The sequence below is a fragment of the Ceratotherium simum genome, chromosome 13, assembly GCF_057802395.1.
Source record: "Ceratotherium simum simum isolate JZ-2026a chromosome 13, ASM5780239v1, whole genome shotgun sequence".
Lineage (NCBI taxonomy): Eukaryota > Metazoa > Chordata > Mammalia > Perissodactyla > Rhinocerotidae > Ceratotherium > Ceratotherium simum.
In genome coordinates this window covers 63,980,625-63,997,888 of record NC_141912.1, presented here as the reverse complement: position 1 = coordinate 63,997,888, position 17,264 = coordinate 63,980,625, and the positions used below count along the sequence as shown (strand labels likewise).

The following is a 17,264-nucleotide window of genomic DNA, read 5'->3' as shown; positions in this document are numbered from 1 at the left end:
GGCCTCTGGTTGTTCTTGGAGTTGGAGAGCTGTGCGTGAATGCTGCCTTTTTACTTCTCGTAAAAACAAGTGCTTGTTTACACAGCGAGAGTGGCAGTGCCATCCATGGCAGGGGCTCCGCTGAAAGAGCCCACTGTTGGGAAGGACTGAGGGCGCAGAGGTGGGATGGAGGTGGGGGACTGGTCCTTCCTGAGAGTGTGGGAGAGAGGCACCTCTGAGGAGCAGAGTTAAGCCGACCACAGCATATTTATTTCAGGCAGGAGTCAACACACCCAGGGCTGTGTCTGGCGTGTGTGCTTTCAGTGCTGCAGTAACGGTGATTCTGGGCACTTGCGCTTGTTTTTCAGGGTTCCCTCGGCAGCCCTGGCCTCCCCGGCTTGCCTGGCCCCCCTGGACTCCCTGGAATGAAAGGTGACAGGGTAAGATATCCAGTCCTCCAGAAAGTCTCTTATGTGGGAGGGTGATTTCTACCATGTTGAGAAACCAAGCTCACTTTGGCCCAATGGAGAATTTTTCTAGAATTTATGATAGAGCACTATCAAGATAGATATTTTAAAATACTGAGAGTTGAAATTAAGAAGCAGAAAAGCTATTAATTCACTAATTTTTCAGAAGGAAAAGAAGCTGAGAAAAGTAGAACTTCCAGTTGTAATCACACTTCCTATTTAGTTCTGAATTTACATTCCTACAGTCAGATTTTACGTGGATGTGGTCAGAGATCGCCCCAGTTGCCAGCGATTTTTGGAACATGATCAGTTCCTCCAGGTCTTACATGACTCTTGTTAGGTGGGGAGGAGGGGGACGTTCTCTCCCCTCAAAGTATTCATACTTGTGCTTATCCACCAGCCCAGTAAGGGGAGTTGGTTCATTTGAAATTATAGAGTTAAAAATCCCAAAATACTGAAAAAGCACTGTATTTTGTTCATCACAGGGTGCAGTCGGTGAACCTGGTCCAAAGGGTGAACAGGTAGGTGCTAGCATTTGAATGGCGTGAAATGAAGTATTTGATGTGCATTAATGTGCTTCACCAGCAGGGGGCACTGGCTGGTTTATGGGTGTGAGGGATGGATGGAGGCTGGCAGTTTTTCACAATGTGCTCCCTAGTGAGTGAAGCCTAGTTTGGTTTGGTCTGTAGTCTTATCTACTATTTTAATAAGCTGGAGCTAATGATGCCTCTGCCTCCAGGACTCACACTGTTCTACCTTTGAAAACAGTGGCCCTGTCTCTCATTCACCAGATTGGTTTACTCGTGTCTGATGGAGCCTTCCATAGGCACATCGTGACGTTTTCAGTTTTTCTTTATCAAAACTTTAGCAAATAAACTATGCATATGAATTAGAGTTAGTCGTTTCACGGGGTCCCGTTTCCTACTGTGAGAGCCTTTTTTCATGGATTATGTAATTATAAAATTGCCGGATGCAGTCATTGATCCTTAACTTTAGCAGAAACTCAACCTCACCTTCCAGCTTTTCTCTGGGCTGTTTTCTGATTTGGACTGACACCTAGATGGGAAAGCCATTGAGGGCATTTCCTGTTTCTGCACGGTCTTGGGAGCACTATGGGCACTTATGAAAGCTTATCAATGTTGACTGGTTAGAAATTGAGCTAAGGGGGCAAGAATCTTAAAATGTGACTTTTAATCTTAATTTTCAGGGTGCCTCTGGTGAAGAAGGTGAAACAGGAGAAAGGGGTGAACTTGTAAGATATGTTTTTTCTGGTTAATCATGGACCCTCACCAATTTGGAAGTGTGTTAGAAACACATATTTTTTCTTTTTTCTGACACTGCTATCCTCACTGTCTTCTTTCTTACATAAGCTAACAAATGGCTTCCCAGTATTGCAGCCAAGATCAAGTAAAGCAGAGGGGAAATACCCCAAAATTGATAGACCTGGCCTTGACTGTTTGGAGAACAAAATGTTCCCTTATAGATGGTGATTTTCTGGTGGCTTTACATCTAGACATTCAAAGTGATTCTTATATGACTGTAGAAAGTCTATGAAGAATGCCTATCATGGAAACAAAATTAAAGTTTTATTATGGTTAGAAAGCTGGGCTCACAGTGTGACCATGGGCATTCTCTCTAGTCTAAAACCCTCCAAAGAAGGGACTTCCATCTCTAGAGGATGCTGCTGCTAAATCTGCAGGAAGGCAGTAAGAACAAGAGTGGGTTATCTTCACTGCCAGAACTGCTCGATCCACTGGCTCACCATAGGGTTTTGACGCAATCTAACGTGACCCAACGTGGAAACTTGTGTCTGGTCCTATGAGAGATTTCTAATAAAATAGTTTCAGAGAGCTTTTAGTGCAGGAAAAGATTCTGGTCATGTTTTATTCAGATTTTCAGGATTTCGAGTTAAAATAAATGTAACATCTGAATTAGGCAAATCTTCCTAACTATTAAGTAAATTTGAAAAAGGATTATTTCAATTTACTTTCTGTTACAATTATTCATTTTATGGGCTAAGAAGATGTCTTAAATCATCCTGCTTTGTAGTGGAGATGAACTGATCTGCTAAAACTTGAGCTGAATTCATATCTAGAGTAAGTGGGTGGGAGATTTTCAAGTTTTTTTCTAAGCATAAAAACATGAATATTTGGTTTGGTAAACTTTTGGGAGAAGAGTTTCAAAATGTGGTTAGAGTCTCGGAGTGAAGTCATCAGGTTTAAATGTCTATTATGTTTCATAGCAGCATGATAGTTTAATATCTTTTGAGTTACACATTTTAATTCTCAACACCTTTTAGATCTGCATGGAGCTTTGGAGAGCTCCAATTCAACCCTCTTATTTCACAGATAAGTTAGCCAAAGGATGGGAGGTTACAGGGCTCATAGAAGGTTGCAAATTTTGAATCTACTGTTTTTCTATGGTGCCGGGGTTCATTTGTTCATGGTTTTCTATAGATTTCAGCAGCACAGTAACCTTTCAAATGTTTTTAGTAAGGTATCAAATGTGAATACATTATTCTAATATAATTTTGTTTTATTGATTTAGGGAGATATTGGATTACCTGGCCCAAAGGGATCTGTAAGTATAATGAACAGTGATGGTATAAAAATATCAATAAAGCTGTAGAAAATGCAATGCTCTGCTTTAGGAAATCATTCTATAAAATTCAATTCTTAAAGAACTTACCTTCAAAGAAGATAATGTCTAAATTTATTCTTTAAGTAATGGATTAATCCAAAGGAAAAATCCTCACGATAGTGTAAATGGATCTACCTTTTGAACTAACTACTCTAAGGGACTTTTTTTTTTCATACTATAAATGGCTCAATGAGTATTACATGATAATGTCTTCCACAAATGGGTCATTTTAAAAGAATTCACTTGTGCTTTGCAGAGACGAGAGTATAATTACATGTTGTTGGCAGTTATACCACTGCCAATATTTCAGTAATTTTCTTAATCTCCTGTGTGGCCTAGTTGAGGAAGTAAGATAAAGGCATAATGCACAAGAAAATATAATACAGCATTATTAGAGCTCGAAAAAGATCATCTCGTTTAATTCATCATTTTACAGAAACTAAACTGATGTCCTTAGAGATTAGATGTATTCAGAATTATAGGACCAATTAGTAGCAAATCTGGGATTATTTGCTCATTTGAAAGGAATGCACATCTAATACAATAAGGAATTTAAGATAGTGTAAGGAGAAAAGTGAAGCTCATATCTTCAGCTCAAATGCCACTTTTCCACCAGCTTACAGTTAATCTCCAAGTCCACCCTATTTCTGCAATCTCCTGCTCTCCTCTCTGTCCCTGTCCAACATATTATCCTCATGGCAGCCAATGTAATCTTGATAAAAAGATAAAGTCCACTGTTTATCCCTCCTCTGCTTAAAACCCTTCAAGAGTGGCATTTTATAGGATAAAATCGGACTCTTAGCAAAGTGTATGAAGCCTTCAATGAAGTGGTCTCTGCCTTGCCAACCTCATCTCCTACCGATCTGAGCTTCCTCTGTTTGCCATCTGAACTTTCTCTGTTTGCCGTTCTTCCTCCTTGTCAGGCTTCTGTGTAATGCCCTGTGCTGTTCTAGCCTGGAACACGCTCCCTGTTGCCTTAGAATAGCTCCCTCCTACGTAAGCATTTAGCCCCATCCTCAGCCAGCTTTCTCCAGGACGACCCACTTGGTTATAGTGCCCGGCCCTGGGCTCTTCACACGCCACTGAGATGGAAATTGTTACATTGTGTTACCTGTTTACAGAGGCCTCTAAACACCATGTGGCAGTCTGAAGCTCAAGTAACATCTTTATGCCTGAGAATCTTGGACAGAAATGGTTTAAGATTGAGAAAAATGTAGAGAGCAAACCTTGATAGAATTTGGTAATAGAAATCGTACTTTACCCTCTAGAAATAATCAGTAATGTTCAGTGGTAAGACTACAAGCTATAAAAGAAAAAAGTGAATGAACAATGCAGTGGTCAAAGTAAGTTAATTTCATTTAAATTTGAATATAGTACTGGGAAGTAGGTCCTGATTTATCACCTCCCTTCCTACCCTGGTCTTCTCTGACACTGCCCAGGTTATACTGATGAAATTGAAGGGTACTGTCCCAGGATCAGGAGAAACAGTTACTAACAGAAGGACTTTGGCTCTCCTCGGTGATGCCAGCACAGACTTGATGGGAGGTGAAGTCTCTGCCTGGTTTCTGCTGCAGAATCCAGCTCCTCAGTGGAGGAGGCCTTTCCCAAAGACCAGCGCCCTTAGGAGGTCCTGGCTGTGTTGGTCCTTGATCGTCAGAAACGTCCTGTCCCTTGTTCTAGCAACATTCCAGATGTTGCCAGCAAGAGAAGACACTCTGATTTGGCCTCCTTTGCTTTCTGCCAGTTCTTTAGTACGTTTCTGACTTTGTTTAGAAGATGTTATAGTTTTGCACTCTAGTCATCCGAAAATTCCCTAGCCTTCCATAGACACCCTCAGCTCTCCCTGCTGACACCATTTTTCAGGAAGCCGTAATTTCTTCATAGAAGCAATTCTGGCGGGTTGACTTAGATGAGTATCAATGTTTTGCGTAAAGAGAGATTGGAGAAAGCACCCTTGCTGAGCTTCGTTTAGATGTGTCTAGTGAAAGCACTGCCTCATCACCTTCTTCACCTCAGTTTAAAGCGTCGGAATGTTTGAAAGAGCTGCTTTTTCTGGATAAATGTTGTGTATGGAAGGAAGCAGGACTGGCGGCTTCCTGAGCGTTCCCAGTCTGCACGCGAGCATCCCCTGACGCGCCCGTCCCTTTATCTTCTCGTTCTTATTCCGTAAACAGCAGTACGTTGTAACTATATGCCACAGATTCCACCGGAGCTGGCTCCACAAAAAGTGAATTAATTTGGTCTCTTTTTAAAGCAGTTATTGTAGATGAAGACTTTTAAAAATGCTTTTAGTGGTCTGCTTTCAGAAAAAAAAAATTAACTGGTACATGCTTTTGTGCTAAGTAAACGGTTTATTTTTAACTTTTTTTAGTATTTCGATTTTAACTTCCTCAATACTTAGATAAATGGTAGACTCATTCTTTTTGTTCCAGTATTTTAAATGCATTAATTTTAAATGCAACATTTTAAATGTGCTGTTTTTAACTGTATTCATTTAACTTATGTTAGTATTTTATAATTCCTGAATATATCTGGCTTCTTCAAATTCTCCAAAGAATGTTATAAAAGCTAAATAACCTATATTGTTGGAAATATCTTTATTTTATATTTTCTGTATTGGTGATATGCAGAGTAGCATGTCTTGTATGAACTCAGTGGCCTTTTTGTGGCCAGAAAAAGTTAACAAGTCTGATTAAAAACTAACTTGTTCTTAGGAAGTAGCCGGAAGTATGACGGATGTGGTTTAAAAAATATATTATTCCAATTAACATTTTGAAACAATAACCAAAAAGAAAGATTTTTGAAAGTTTACTGGAACTGGAATTCTAAGAGCTAAGTTGTGTGGCATTCGTGTCTTTACCTCGAGGATTTGTAACCTCTGAGCAAATGCTTCTTAGGAGGCGGAATGTAAGTAAACCCAGAATTTCACGTAAGAGCTTGTATTAGTATTAAGCAGACACGTTGCTTGTGTTTACCCCTGGTGTTACAATGTGTCATGTTGTTCTAGGCGGGTAACCCTGGGGAGCCTGGCTTGAGGGGGCCTGAAGGAAGTCGGGGGCTTCCTGGAGAGGAAGGACCAAGAGGACCGCCTGGACCGAGAGGCGTGCAGGGAGAACAGGGTGCCACCGGCCTGCCAGGAATCCAGGGCCCTCCGGTGAGTGTGGGCCGTCCTGGGATTTCCCTTGGAGAAACCATCCCACAGCACCTGGGTGCGGGTGGATCAAGCAGCCGGGCTCGACCAGACAGCAGCTCCTCAGCAGCAGGGGCAGCGAGCTCTCCGTAAATCCAGCCCCGGGGTCCTTGCTGAGTCTGTCAGTTTAGGTTGAACAGCGCCCTCTTCATGGTTCCCTGTGTGAACCGTCTGTTCTTTCTTCTGTCCCAGGGCAGAGCACCAACAGACCAGCACATCAAGCAGGTGTGCATGAGAGTCATGCAAGGTGAGTAACACACAGTGGCCTGACTTGTTGGATGCTTAATGGTGGGAGGTTCTGAATAATCTTAATATCAATTCTGTTGTATCCAATTTGTTGCCATCCACAATAACTTATAGCCTCAGAGAAAAATATTACCTTTCTGGGTTCACCTGTTTTTTTTTTTTTTTTTTTTCACCAAGGGGGTTAACTTACAAGAAAGTACACACGCATACACAGACATACACAGATACACTTTTTTTCCCCTTTGGAACACAAATTCTCGGGATCCTTCCCTCCTTAACATCCTATACTTGGTGGGTCCCTGGCACTGACCTAGAATCTCTCTGTAGACTATATGAGAAGTAAAGGAGAGACTCTATGCCTGGAGGAAGCAGAAGGACATTATCTACTCATGAGCCACATATGCAGAAAATCAATAACTAGTAGTTTACCAAAATGGTGATATATTTTTACATTTGTTAGCCTTCATCTAAATTCATCTGTAGCTATGGCAATTGGTATTTGTCGTAGCTGTCTCAGAATCGGTCTAGTTCTGAAACCACACAGTGAATGAGGAAGTGCAAAAATACCACTGAGGAGAACCTGTAACAGGGCCTTCTAACAAATAATTATCTTAGTCTGGTTGGCACCAATTCTGTCGTGAAGGAATACTCTTCTTTTGTAGGTTCACGAGACAGTATAGTTTGTCTAGTAGACTTGCAGAGTTTTCCAGAATGAAATTGTCACCTCGATATCTGAAAATCAATATTGCAGGCGTTTTATCTTGAAAGGATATTTCAATTTTAAACATTGCATATCTGGAAAACTATGATTTTATGCTAACTCACTTAAACAAGGCAAACTTAGAATACTCACATTTAAACAATTTAAAAATGTTGGTTAGAAATGTGTTTCTAATTCATATTCTTCTGCACACCCTAAAGCTTTAAAAAATATTACACTAGACTATTTCCTTAGAGTATTTTAATGGGCAAGTTTTCTTGTTCTCCATGGTTTTAGTGGATGATTCTTAATGTATTTAATGGTTCCTGCAAAGGCCCACACAGTTATTAATTTTTAAGGCAGACTATGACCATTCCCAAGAAGTAGGCTATTTTTAACGCCTGTTGTCTATTCCAAGCATGAAAAAACTTTTGAGAGGAGAATTTATAAGTCACGAATCCTCAGGATATTTCAGGTTACCTAATACTTCAAAGTAAAAATGAGAGGTTAGGTCTCAAGTGGTGTCTCAGTACTGATTCTGAACAATGTCCTTGGCTTTTAAAGAGCTTCTGGACATCCACTTCTACCTACGTCAAGAAACTCATTTTCTTCCCATCCTGGTTTTCAGAGAACAAGCCAGGATTCAGGTGGCACCCTCATCATTTTAGAACACCACTGCCTCCAAACCCCTGCTGTCTAAGGTTTTTATTTTATGCTGCCCCCCCACCGCCCCCCCATCTCAAAACAGCAGGACCAAGTATTTCCAGGAAGAGCTGAATACAACAGCGCCAGTGAAGCTTCCTGGCAGAAAGCCTATGGAAATAGGATCCAATTTTATTCATTTTTCACCACTAATTGTGAAGCTCTGGTGACACATTTAGAAAAAAGGCGCTTGAAATACCTCTCTTTTCGTCTGAATTACTTGCATATTTCTGACTTTTCTGGCTGTTTTGTTTATTCTCTTTTAGAGCATCTTGCTGAGATGGCTGCTAGTCTCAAGCGTCCAGACTCCGGGGCCTCTGGCCTCCCTGGCAGGCCTGGCCCCCCAGGTCCCCCGGGACCCCCTGGAGAGAACGGTTTCCCAGGCCAGATGGGACCTCGTGGCCTCCCAGGCATTAAAGGCCCCCCGGGTGCTCTAGGTTTGAAGGGGCCTAAAGGTAAGTCACTCGGCTCACGTGGCACCGAGGAGCACACGCTGCCCTTTTTCAGACACGTCCGCGTGTCCCACCCAGCTCCAAATATCCCGTGAGATAAGAAGATGTGTTGTTGTCGTTTGCAGTGGTGCTGGTCAAGATGAGAGAACTGTTGTAGGGTATTCTCTTGACCTTGCTGTAAGACCACAGTAGACCAAATGCTGGAATTAAGGTCCCTTAACTTCTAGTGCCGATCTTTTTCAGTTACACTCTGTCTCAATCACAGTTCAAAATAAACTTTACAGGATCTGGTAAAGGATCATTCAGCTTTTTTTTTTTTTTTTATACCCCAAAATCATTGTAGGGCTGTGCTAGGATGGCAACCAGGCTTAGAATGTTTGTATCTGTTACTTAAACTGACAAGATTTCTTAGCAGGACATAAAAATTACATCATGTGTTAAAGCTGCCTCCCTCTTCCTTTAAAAAGTGACACTGGATATTTAGTTTTGATGGGCTTTTTTTCTGTCTCTGAGATACAATCTAACTTTCTTCCTTCTTTAACCTGTGAGAAAGTGTGTGAGAGTTTGTTTCTTCCTCTTTTCTTTAAAGCATATTCAGCCTTTGCTTCAGTATTTTGCAGAAAAATAGGGTTGTGCGTGGATTAGGTATTCAGCAGGACTTGCAGAGGGACTGGCTGCCGCAGATGGTGTTCGATAGTTGGGGTGAGCCAGTATGTCAGTGTGTGCCCTGGGTCATTTCTAGAGAGGACTGAGTGTGTCCTGATGTGTGACTGACAGCTCTCCGGGGAACTTCGGAAAGACGTGGCATAACCAACAAGAGAGTGACTTTTATTTTCTCAGCAGTGGAGCTCCAATTAGGGATAAGCATTGTGGCGTGACTGGTCAGAGGGCAGACGAGCTGCCTTTCTGGATCTGTAAATGAATTGCTGATGCACTTGGCCGACTACACCCTATTTTGTTAATTACGTTAGATTATTTTTTTTTTTTTGGCATGTGCAGAGCTGCATGTTAAAAAATGAGCCCTAATTGGGGCCTCTTGTGAGCCTGGCACCATTTCAAAGTTTTCATAGCTGGACAAAATCAAATACGGGAAGAGGTCAGAGTTCATCTTAAGGAAAACTGGATATTTTCTCTGAAAGAATCACACGGCTGTTCCTCTCTGTCCTGCTTTTAGCTGCTGGTTCAGGAACTCGTCTGGTCGGGGCTTGCTCTCTCGTTAGTCACCATTCGCTCTGTAAACCGTGTCTCAGACACTCGCCTGCCTAGGGCGGATTGTTGTGCCCCAGCCCACAGGTGACTCCTCAGCCTTTTGTGAGCTCACTCTAGAGCAGTGGTTCCGAAAGAGTGGGCCCTGGGGCATCCGCACCGTCAGGGACCATGCAGAGACTCCAGCCCCCGAGACCCACTGGATGGGAAACCCTGGAGGTGGGCCCAGCAGTCTGTGGTCTGACGCGGCTCATGCACTGGTGTAGACACTCACCCGTTCCCACTGGAAAGGAACATCTTGCACGGGCTGTAGAAACCACAGCTCTATTTTCTTTGGCTAAAAGGAAGTCCCCGTATTTGGGGCAGAGCTTAGCTTTGAATTAGTAAGTGAGCTCTCCTGAAGTCCCGTTTTACTCTCTAAGAAACGGAAATGTCTCGGTCTACTTGCTGTGCCAGGAGAGTCTGCCTACGGCCGCGTTTTCTCAGCCGGGGCTGCCCTCGGGAATCTCCTGAGGGGCTTTAAAAACTCTCCATGGCCGAGTCTCCTTCCCAGAGATTCTGACTTAACTGGTCTGAATGTCAGGATTTAAAAATATTCCCCAGGTGACTTTACTGTGCGCCCAGGGCTGAGAACCACTGGAAACAAGGTGAAGTGTTCAGGGGACATTCTGGGAAGTTCTTGCCGATTGAATTGTGGCTGGTGGGACTGGGTGGGGCTGGTGGGGTCATTGGCTCTAGCAGATGAACCTTATTTTGAAGGGAAGAAAAATATATTTCTATATTTGGAACCCGGACAATGTCTCTAGCAGTGAGTTCATTCATCAGGACAGTTTGATCTTATAAGGGACTTCCCCTAATTTTCTACAGTATTTATGGCATAGTCTATAATCTAGAAGTGATAAAGTCCTTTTCTTTTTTCTAAAGGACTTTTTCTCCCACCCTCCTCCATCCCTCTCTTGTCATGGGGTTCCTTTAAAGCAGCATCTTCTCTCAGTTTTACCTCTTAAAATTCAGGGTGTGGGCAGAAGGAGTGATCAGATTTTCTTTACCAATCAACATTGTCACACGTTTGGAAATGCCCGATTCTAGGTACTGGACTCACCTTTCTTGTCCTACCACACGCATTAACAGCGGTATTTAATAGAAAACATCGAGTTCTACTTTCCAAAGGTTTCAGATCAAATTTTCCCTGAGGATAAACACCCCACCATTTGAAACTTAAACATTCAGCCAATTAGAGAAGGAATGTGTTATGTTGTCCCCAGTCGCCTTTTTTCATGCCTATTAAAGAAGGATCTGTCATATAGTCACTTGAAAGTCTTTTTCCAGAGAAATTGCTACGTAAATAACAAACAAATAAGTTTTACTAAATCTTTTAACAGTTCAGGAAGTGTCTTAATCAAATCACTGTTTTCCTCCTGAAAAATTACGCTGAAATACACACGAGAACATTTTCAGTAGGAGCTAGTAGAAATACACCTAAATCATACTCAAGGCTTAAGTCATATTTATAATGTTTTTGTTTTTCATCTACATGTTTTATGCAATATTACACAGACGTGTTCGGGCCAAGGCCCATGCCGCGTGTCCATTTTGTGTTCACTCAGGCAGAAACGTGAGAAGCATCTAACTGGCCTGACGTTCTCTTTGCTTAGTGTTAAGTTAGTCCCTCATGTCATAAATACTGTTTTTAAATATTCAGGGTTTGGATTATTTGAAGTCCTTTTGAGTAAGGCTGTATATTTTTTTTAGATATTTTAGTGTGAGTCAAACAGACGTATCAGTATATATAAATGAAGGCTTGAGAAAGTACACGTCATAACTGCGACCAACACCTTTTTAAATATTAATCTGCTCACAGTGAGATGGAGCATTGATTATAGCTTTCAAATAAATGAAATAAACAGCTATTATGGAGCAATGAGAATTTCTTTAGTTTTAGCTACTTTGTTCATAATGAGCTGTTTTTCTACTCAAACTGCATATTTCCCTTCATACCTCATCTAAAGCTTGTTTTACAAGCTCTCTCTGTGTATTTTGTGACTCTTTATGTGTATGTGCCTTATGTGTGTTTTGTATTTATGAGTCCACAAAGGTGGACCTTGAGTTCCTTGAGCTGGTTTTCGTACCTCTCGAAAGAAGACATGACCAGAGTTGGAAGAGTGGATTAACCCTGGTGATACAGAGCACCGGGCTGCACGCATGGTCCGCTGTGGAGCAGCCTGCGGCTCCGTCTTGGAGCCCGTCTGAAATGTGTTTCTCTAGGACCGATAACCAAGGACAGTGTGACAACTAAGACAGCGCTCTTATTCCTTGCAGGCGACATTTTCAAGTTGGTGTGGCTTCACGCTGCAGTGTGTTTAACTTTCACCGTTAGTGTGCAAGTTGCATTTCAATTTATGATCTTCATAGCTTCAGAAAATATGGCACGTTTAAAGATTCTCTCTCGTTGCCAGCCTCCAGAATTACAGTGATATGACATTTAAATTGCTAAGTTAACAGGAGTGCTTAAGCTCTTAGTTTTGAAAATGCTAATTGTCCTATCTTCCTATTACGGTAAGGCCATATTGAAGATGAGTGTAAAGAAACCAGCTTTTGTGAATGTGAGTTCACGCTGAGCCCTGTATGCTTTACAGTATTTATATAAACTTAAATTGTTTGGAAAATGGAGTTGATTCATCATAAAAATATTCATACAAGGACGTTCACAGCTAAAATCAAAGTATGGTGACTATTTAAACATTCACTTCATAGTTAGAGATTTCTGAATATTTGGCTAATGTGCAGACAGTTCTACAGATATTCTTCATATTTTTGTTATGTACATACCTTGTTTTTTAATTATAACAAATTCGACTCAATATTAAATGAGATTGGGCTGATACAGATGTTTGGAAAAAATGATTATGTGTAGAATTTGTTGCAAAATCACGGCACTGTCTAAAAGTGTAATAGGATAATAATATAATACTGTACTAATGGGATAGAAGAATAAAGCCTTCTACTCTGAGCGGTTAACTAAGGCATGAGGGTACTTTGTTAATGAGGCCAAGTTCCTGGGTTTGGTCTCTGCAGGGGCCGGGATAATTATTGCAACTTTGTTCTGTGGCTGCTGAATCCCCAAGTTCAGTCAACTGTCTTGCAAATTCACATGGTTTGTTGCAATCCAAAGCATGTTCCCTATAAATTATGGGTCAGTAGTGAAATGTAGGCACTTTTGACAGCACACTTTAAATTTTGAAAATTCTTTAATTTATTTTTGGTAATACTAAATTTACATTGTTCGAGAATTTAAAAATGTATAAAAAGATATTTAAGGAAGAGTTTCTCTCCCACCGCTGTCTCCCATCTGCCTAGTTTCCTTTATTCTTCCCATTAGGTAACTACTATTGTTAATTTCTTACATATCCTTACTAGCGATGATGTACAGGAATATATGAATATATATTTTCCCTACATCCTTTAAAAACCTAAATCATATTGTCCTTTAGTAAGTGATCTGGACCTTGCTTTTTTCACTTAACAATATGTCTTGGAGATCATTTCAAAGAGATTCCTGCTTCTTCTTCACAGCTGCATAGTATTTCATTCTGTAGATGTACCATAATGTATTTAACCCTTTAATGGACATTTAGATTGTTTCCAATCTTCTGCTATTACAGCAAGGCTGTAGTGAAAACACTGTATACATTTCATTCTTGTATAAATATCAACATAAGCTCTATATCTCTAGGATACATTCCTAGAAGTAGAATTGGTAGGTAAAATGGTACTTCCATTTGTAATTTTGATAGATATTGTCTAATTACCCTCCAAGAGACTGTACCAATTTACAGTCTTATCAGTAATGTATAATAGTGTATTTTTCCACAGACTTGCTAGCATATGTTTAATTAAACTCTGATCAGGAATTTTTGCTGATCTTCCAGCTTAAAATAGCATCCTATTATTCTTTCTTTTTTTTCCTGGGGAAGAGTTGCCCTGAGCTAACATCTGTTGCCAATCTTCTTCTTTTTTTTTTTTTACCTTCCCAAAGCCCCAGTGCATAGTTGTATATTCTAGTTGTAAGTTCTTCTAGTTCTTCTATGTGAGCCGCTGCCACAGCATGGCAACTGACAGACGGGTAGTGTGGTTCTGCATCTGGGAACTGAACCTGGGCCACCAAAGTGGGAACACTGAACTTGAACTACTAGGCCATCAGGGCTGGCTCCTATTATTCTTAATTTACATTAATTTTGTTTTGAGAGTGAAGTCAGGAGAGCCATTTTTATTTCCCTCTAGTGACTTTCTTGCTCATGTATTCTGCTTATTTTTCATTGTGTTGTTGGCCTTTTTATATTGACTTTAGGGACTCTTCATATTTTGAATCATACTAGAAAGGCCAACTCAAATGTGAGGTTATAAAATAATTCTCCCTTGTTTTCTTCTGATTCTAAATTTCATTTAAATATTTGATCCATTTGTAATTCATCCTAGTTTATGGTGTGAGGAATAGATCCAGCTTTTTTTCCAGTTGGCTACTCGCTTTTTCCAACACTATTTATTGACTTATTCAACTTTTCCCCACTTTAAGATGCCACCTTTATTATAAACCAAATTCCTATATGTATTGAGCCTGTTTTTGGACTTTCTATGCTGTTTTACTGGTCTGTCCATTCATGTCCCAGTACCACAACCTTTTCATTGGTTTAATACTGGTAATACTGGTAGGATTAATTCCTCTCATGTTGCTCTTTTTTGGAGTTTTTATGGCTATTCTTGTATTTTTCTATACAAGCTTCAGAATCACCTCTTTGGTTAAAAAATTTTTTATTGGGATCATGATGAAAATTCAGCTTAGGGAGAGCTAACAACTTTTTATGATGATGTTCCATCTAAGAACATTTTTCAAGTCTTTTTGTATCCTTTAGAAATATTAATTTTTTTTCCACATTGGATTTGCATATTTCTGATTAAATTTATTCCTAGCTATTTAATATTTTAATTGCTATTATAAATGAGATCTTTTTCACTGCGTCTTATTACTGGTTGTTTTCATACATGAAAATTATTGATTTCCAAATGTTAATTTCATATCTTGCTATTTTACTGAATTCTCTTGCTGTTTGTAGTAGATTTTGAGTTGATTTTCTAGGGTTTAAGAAATGTACTCTTATCACTTGAAAATAGCGATGCTTTTAATTCCTCAAACCAAATGATAAAGAATAGCGATAAAAGGGGCACCTCCATAATGTTCTGACCATAGTGTAACTGCTTCTTGTGTTTCCCACTAAGCATTATGCTAGCTTTTGGGTTGAGATAGTGTGTTTTTTCATGTTAAGGAGGTAGTCATTGATTCTTATTTTATTGAATGTGTATCAGGAATGCATTTTCAGTTCTTTCAAATGTCTTTTCAGCATCTATGGATATGATCATTTGATTTTTCTCCCCTTAGATCTGTTAATATAATTAACTTGATTTTTGCCTTGCTTCGTACTTACTACAATCTGGTTTGTGGCAACTTCCTGACCTTTTGGTTTCTGAATGTTGGCTTTGCTTAAAGTTTATAAAATAGATAACTTTATTTTTATATAATATAGAAAATAACCTTTCTCTACTGAAATGCAGGTGACTTGGGAGAAAGGGGGGAACGTGGCCCTCCAGGAAGAGGTCCCAAAGGTTTGCCCGGAGCTACAGGTCTCCCAGGTGAGTGTGTGGTGTATTTGCAGGATGAGGTGGAGGAGGTGGGAGCAAGTGGCTAGTCTGAATGGGTAACGTTGAAAGACTTGCTCTTTGATTACTGAGGCGTATCAAGTGAGACTCAGTATGGCTAGCATTGATTTTTCAAGACCAACTTTAATGAAGAGTTAAATGATCTGTAAATCATATCTGAATTCTTTGTGATAAAATGTGTCAGGACTTGAAATATTAATTTCTTGAATAAATAGATGCTTTCAAAAAATTGTGCAAGGTCCAGCCACAGTGCACTTGTTATAAAATCTGAAGGAATGGGGTCCTATCCATTTCTAGCCCAGTTGATAGTTTCCTGTTTATTTGTTTTGAATAAAAAATCAGAATAACAGGAAAATTAATCCAAGTTTTCAAACTATTCAAGTTGCACAGGGAGTAACTGAAATTTTATTTTAAAAGCTCCTGTTTCAGACATCCTGACCCTCCAGAAGCCCATATCCAAAAAAAATAAACCTGAACATTCCTACTCAGCCACACGGAGACACACACAAGCCACAAACCACAGCTGCGTCGGCTGAGGTGACAAAGTAGCCTGTGTGTGGAGAGCCTGCGTTCTCTCACTGGGCCTCTGTTCTCTCTGCACACACTGGTCCTCTGTCGCCAGAGTCAGGCTGCAACAGACTCTCTACTGGGAAATAACTTACAGCCCAGCCACAGAAGCAGCAGGCAGGGCCGAAAGCCAGGTCAGCTTAGAGCATGAAAGATGTGCAGCCTCCCAGAAAACTCCTCTTAGAGCTGCTGAGGCGGTGGCTGGAGAGTGAGGTGGAGAAGGGTTGTGCAGAGAAAGGGTGTACGCTCTTCCCAGTGAATCTGGAAAACTTGTTTAGGGAAATTTAGAAAAAGAAATGATCATTTTTTAGTTCTGCCAGAGGCGTACATATTCAATCATGGCTATAAGTGCAGCGCCAAACATCATTGCTTTCTAATTATCCATTTCATTGCTCCTGGGGATTGCTTTCTCATTAAATATTATTTTTAAAATATGAGTACATTTGGAGATAGCTCAAACACTGCCTTTCTAAAACTGTGATCCATGGGCCTGTCAAGATGTTTTCACAAGTGATAAATTTTTGTCATTGGAAAAGGAAGCTTTTATTATTGGAAAAGGAAAGAAAATCTGTTGGAGCTAAATAGGGCCAAGAGAAGATTTTAGTATATGATAAAGTCTGGAGTCATTGATGGATGTTTAGAAAAGAGAAAAAGGAAATAGATCTTACTGAGTACTTTTCTCCTTTATCAATGGTAGCAATAGGAGGTTTTAAAGCTGGTACAATATCATCATTACAATTTACTTAATTATCTATATATTTATAGGCTAGCCTTACAATTTCTCCTTCTCCCATTTTGTTGACAAATCACTTAGTTCTTGGACCAGCAATGTGCACTATGGGCAACATTTTCACTTATCAAAAATTTATTACGGTTTCTGGTGACTCTTACTTTCAAAAAATCTGTTGATAAACCACATTTTAAGGTTAAAAATGGGAAGATGGAGGAAGACTAGTTCCTTGCCTGCAGTGTCCCGGGCTGCTGCTAGGGGGCGTTTCTCCCCTCGTGCAGTGTCCCGGGCTGCCGCTAGGGGGCGTTTCTCCCCACGTGCAGTCAGCCCTCAGAGGTGCTGCGCGTGACTGAGGGTGACGGTGCCTCTGGCCATGGCTTTGCTGGAGGAGATTTGCTGATTTGCTTTTAGGACGTCAGACATCCGTGTACAGGCAAAATGGTAAGGTAGGACGAGCTCACCATTGGCAGGCAGCTCTACCTCGCCCTCATCTTTTCTCCCTTATGAAAACTAAAAATTATGAAAGTTAAATTTGTCATAGCTGATCTTGGATTTAAAACTTTAATCTGATTTGTTAAAAATGTTATAGGTTCCCTTTCTCAGGCCTCCTAAAGCCTGCCCTGTCCCCTCTCCTTTCTGCCTTCCTGGTACCGCTCTGAAGTCTGGTCTTTCT

General features: G+C 40.5%; 1 protein-coding gene across 3 annotated transcripts in view; it reads left to right on the top strand.

Annotated features, from left to right (window-relative positions):
• Positions 1–17,264, top strand: part of COL9A1 (collagen type IX alpha 1 chain) — a 63,336-nt gene that overhangs the window by 38,917 nt on the left and 7,155 nt on the right. For all 3 annotated transcript variants that reach the window (XM_087438777.1, XM_087438776.1, XM_087438775.1), the window contains 8 exons: positions 348–419; positions 932–967; positions 1,654–1,698; positions 2,994–3,026; positions 6,094–6,240; positions 6,469–6,523; positions 8,191–8,379; positions 15,190–15,267. In XM_087438777.1, coding sequence (XP_087294903.1) covers positions 348–419; positions 932–967; positions 1,654–1,698; positions 2,994–3,026; positions 6,094–6,240; positions 6,469–6,523; positions 8,191–8,379; positions 15,190–15,267 — 655 coding nt within the window. The remainder of the gene's footprint in view (positions 1–347; positions 420–931; positions 968–1,653; positions 1,699–2,993; positions 3,027–6,093; positions 6,241–6,468; positions 6,524–8,190; positions 8,380–15,189; positions 15,268–17,264) is intronic.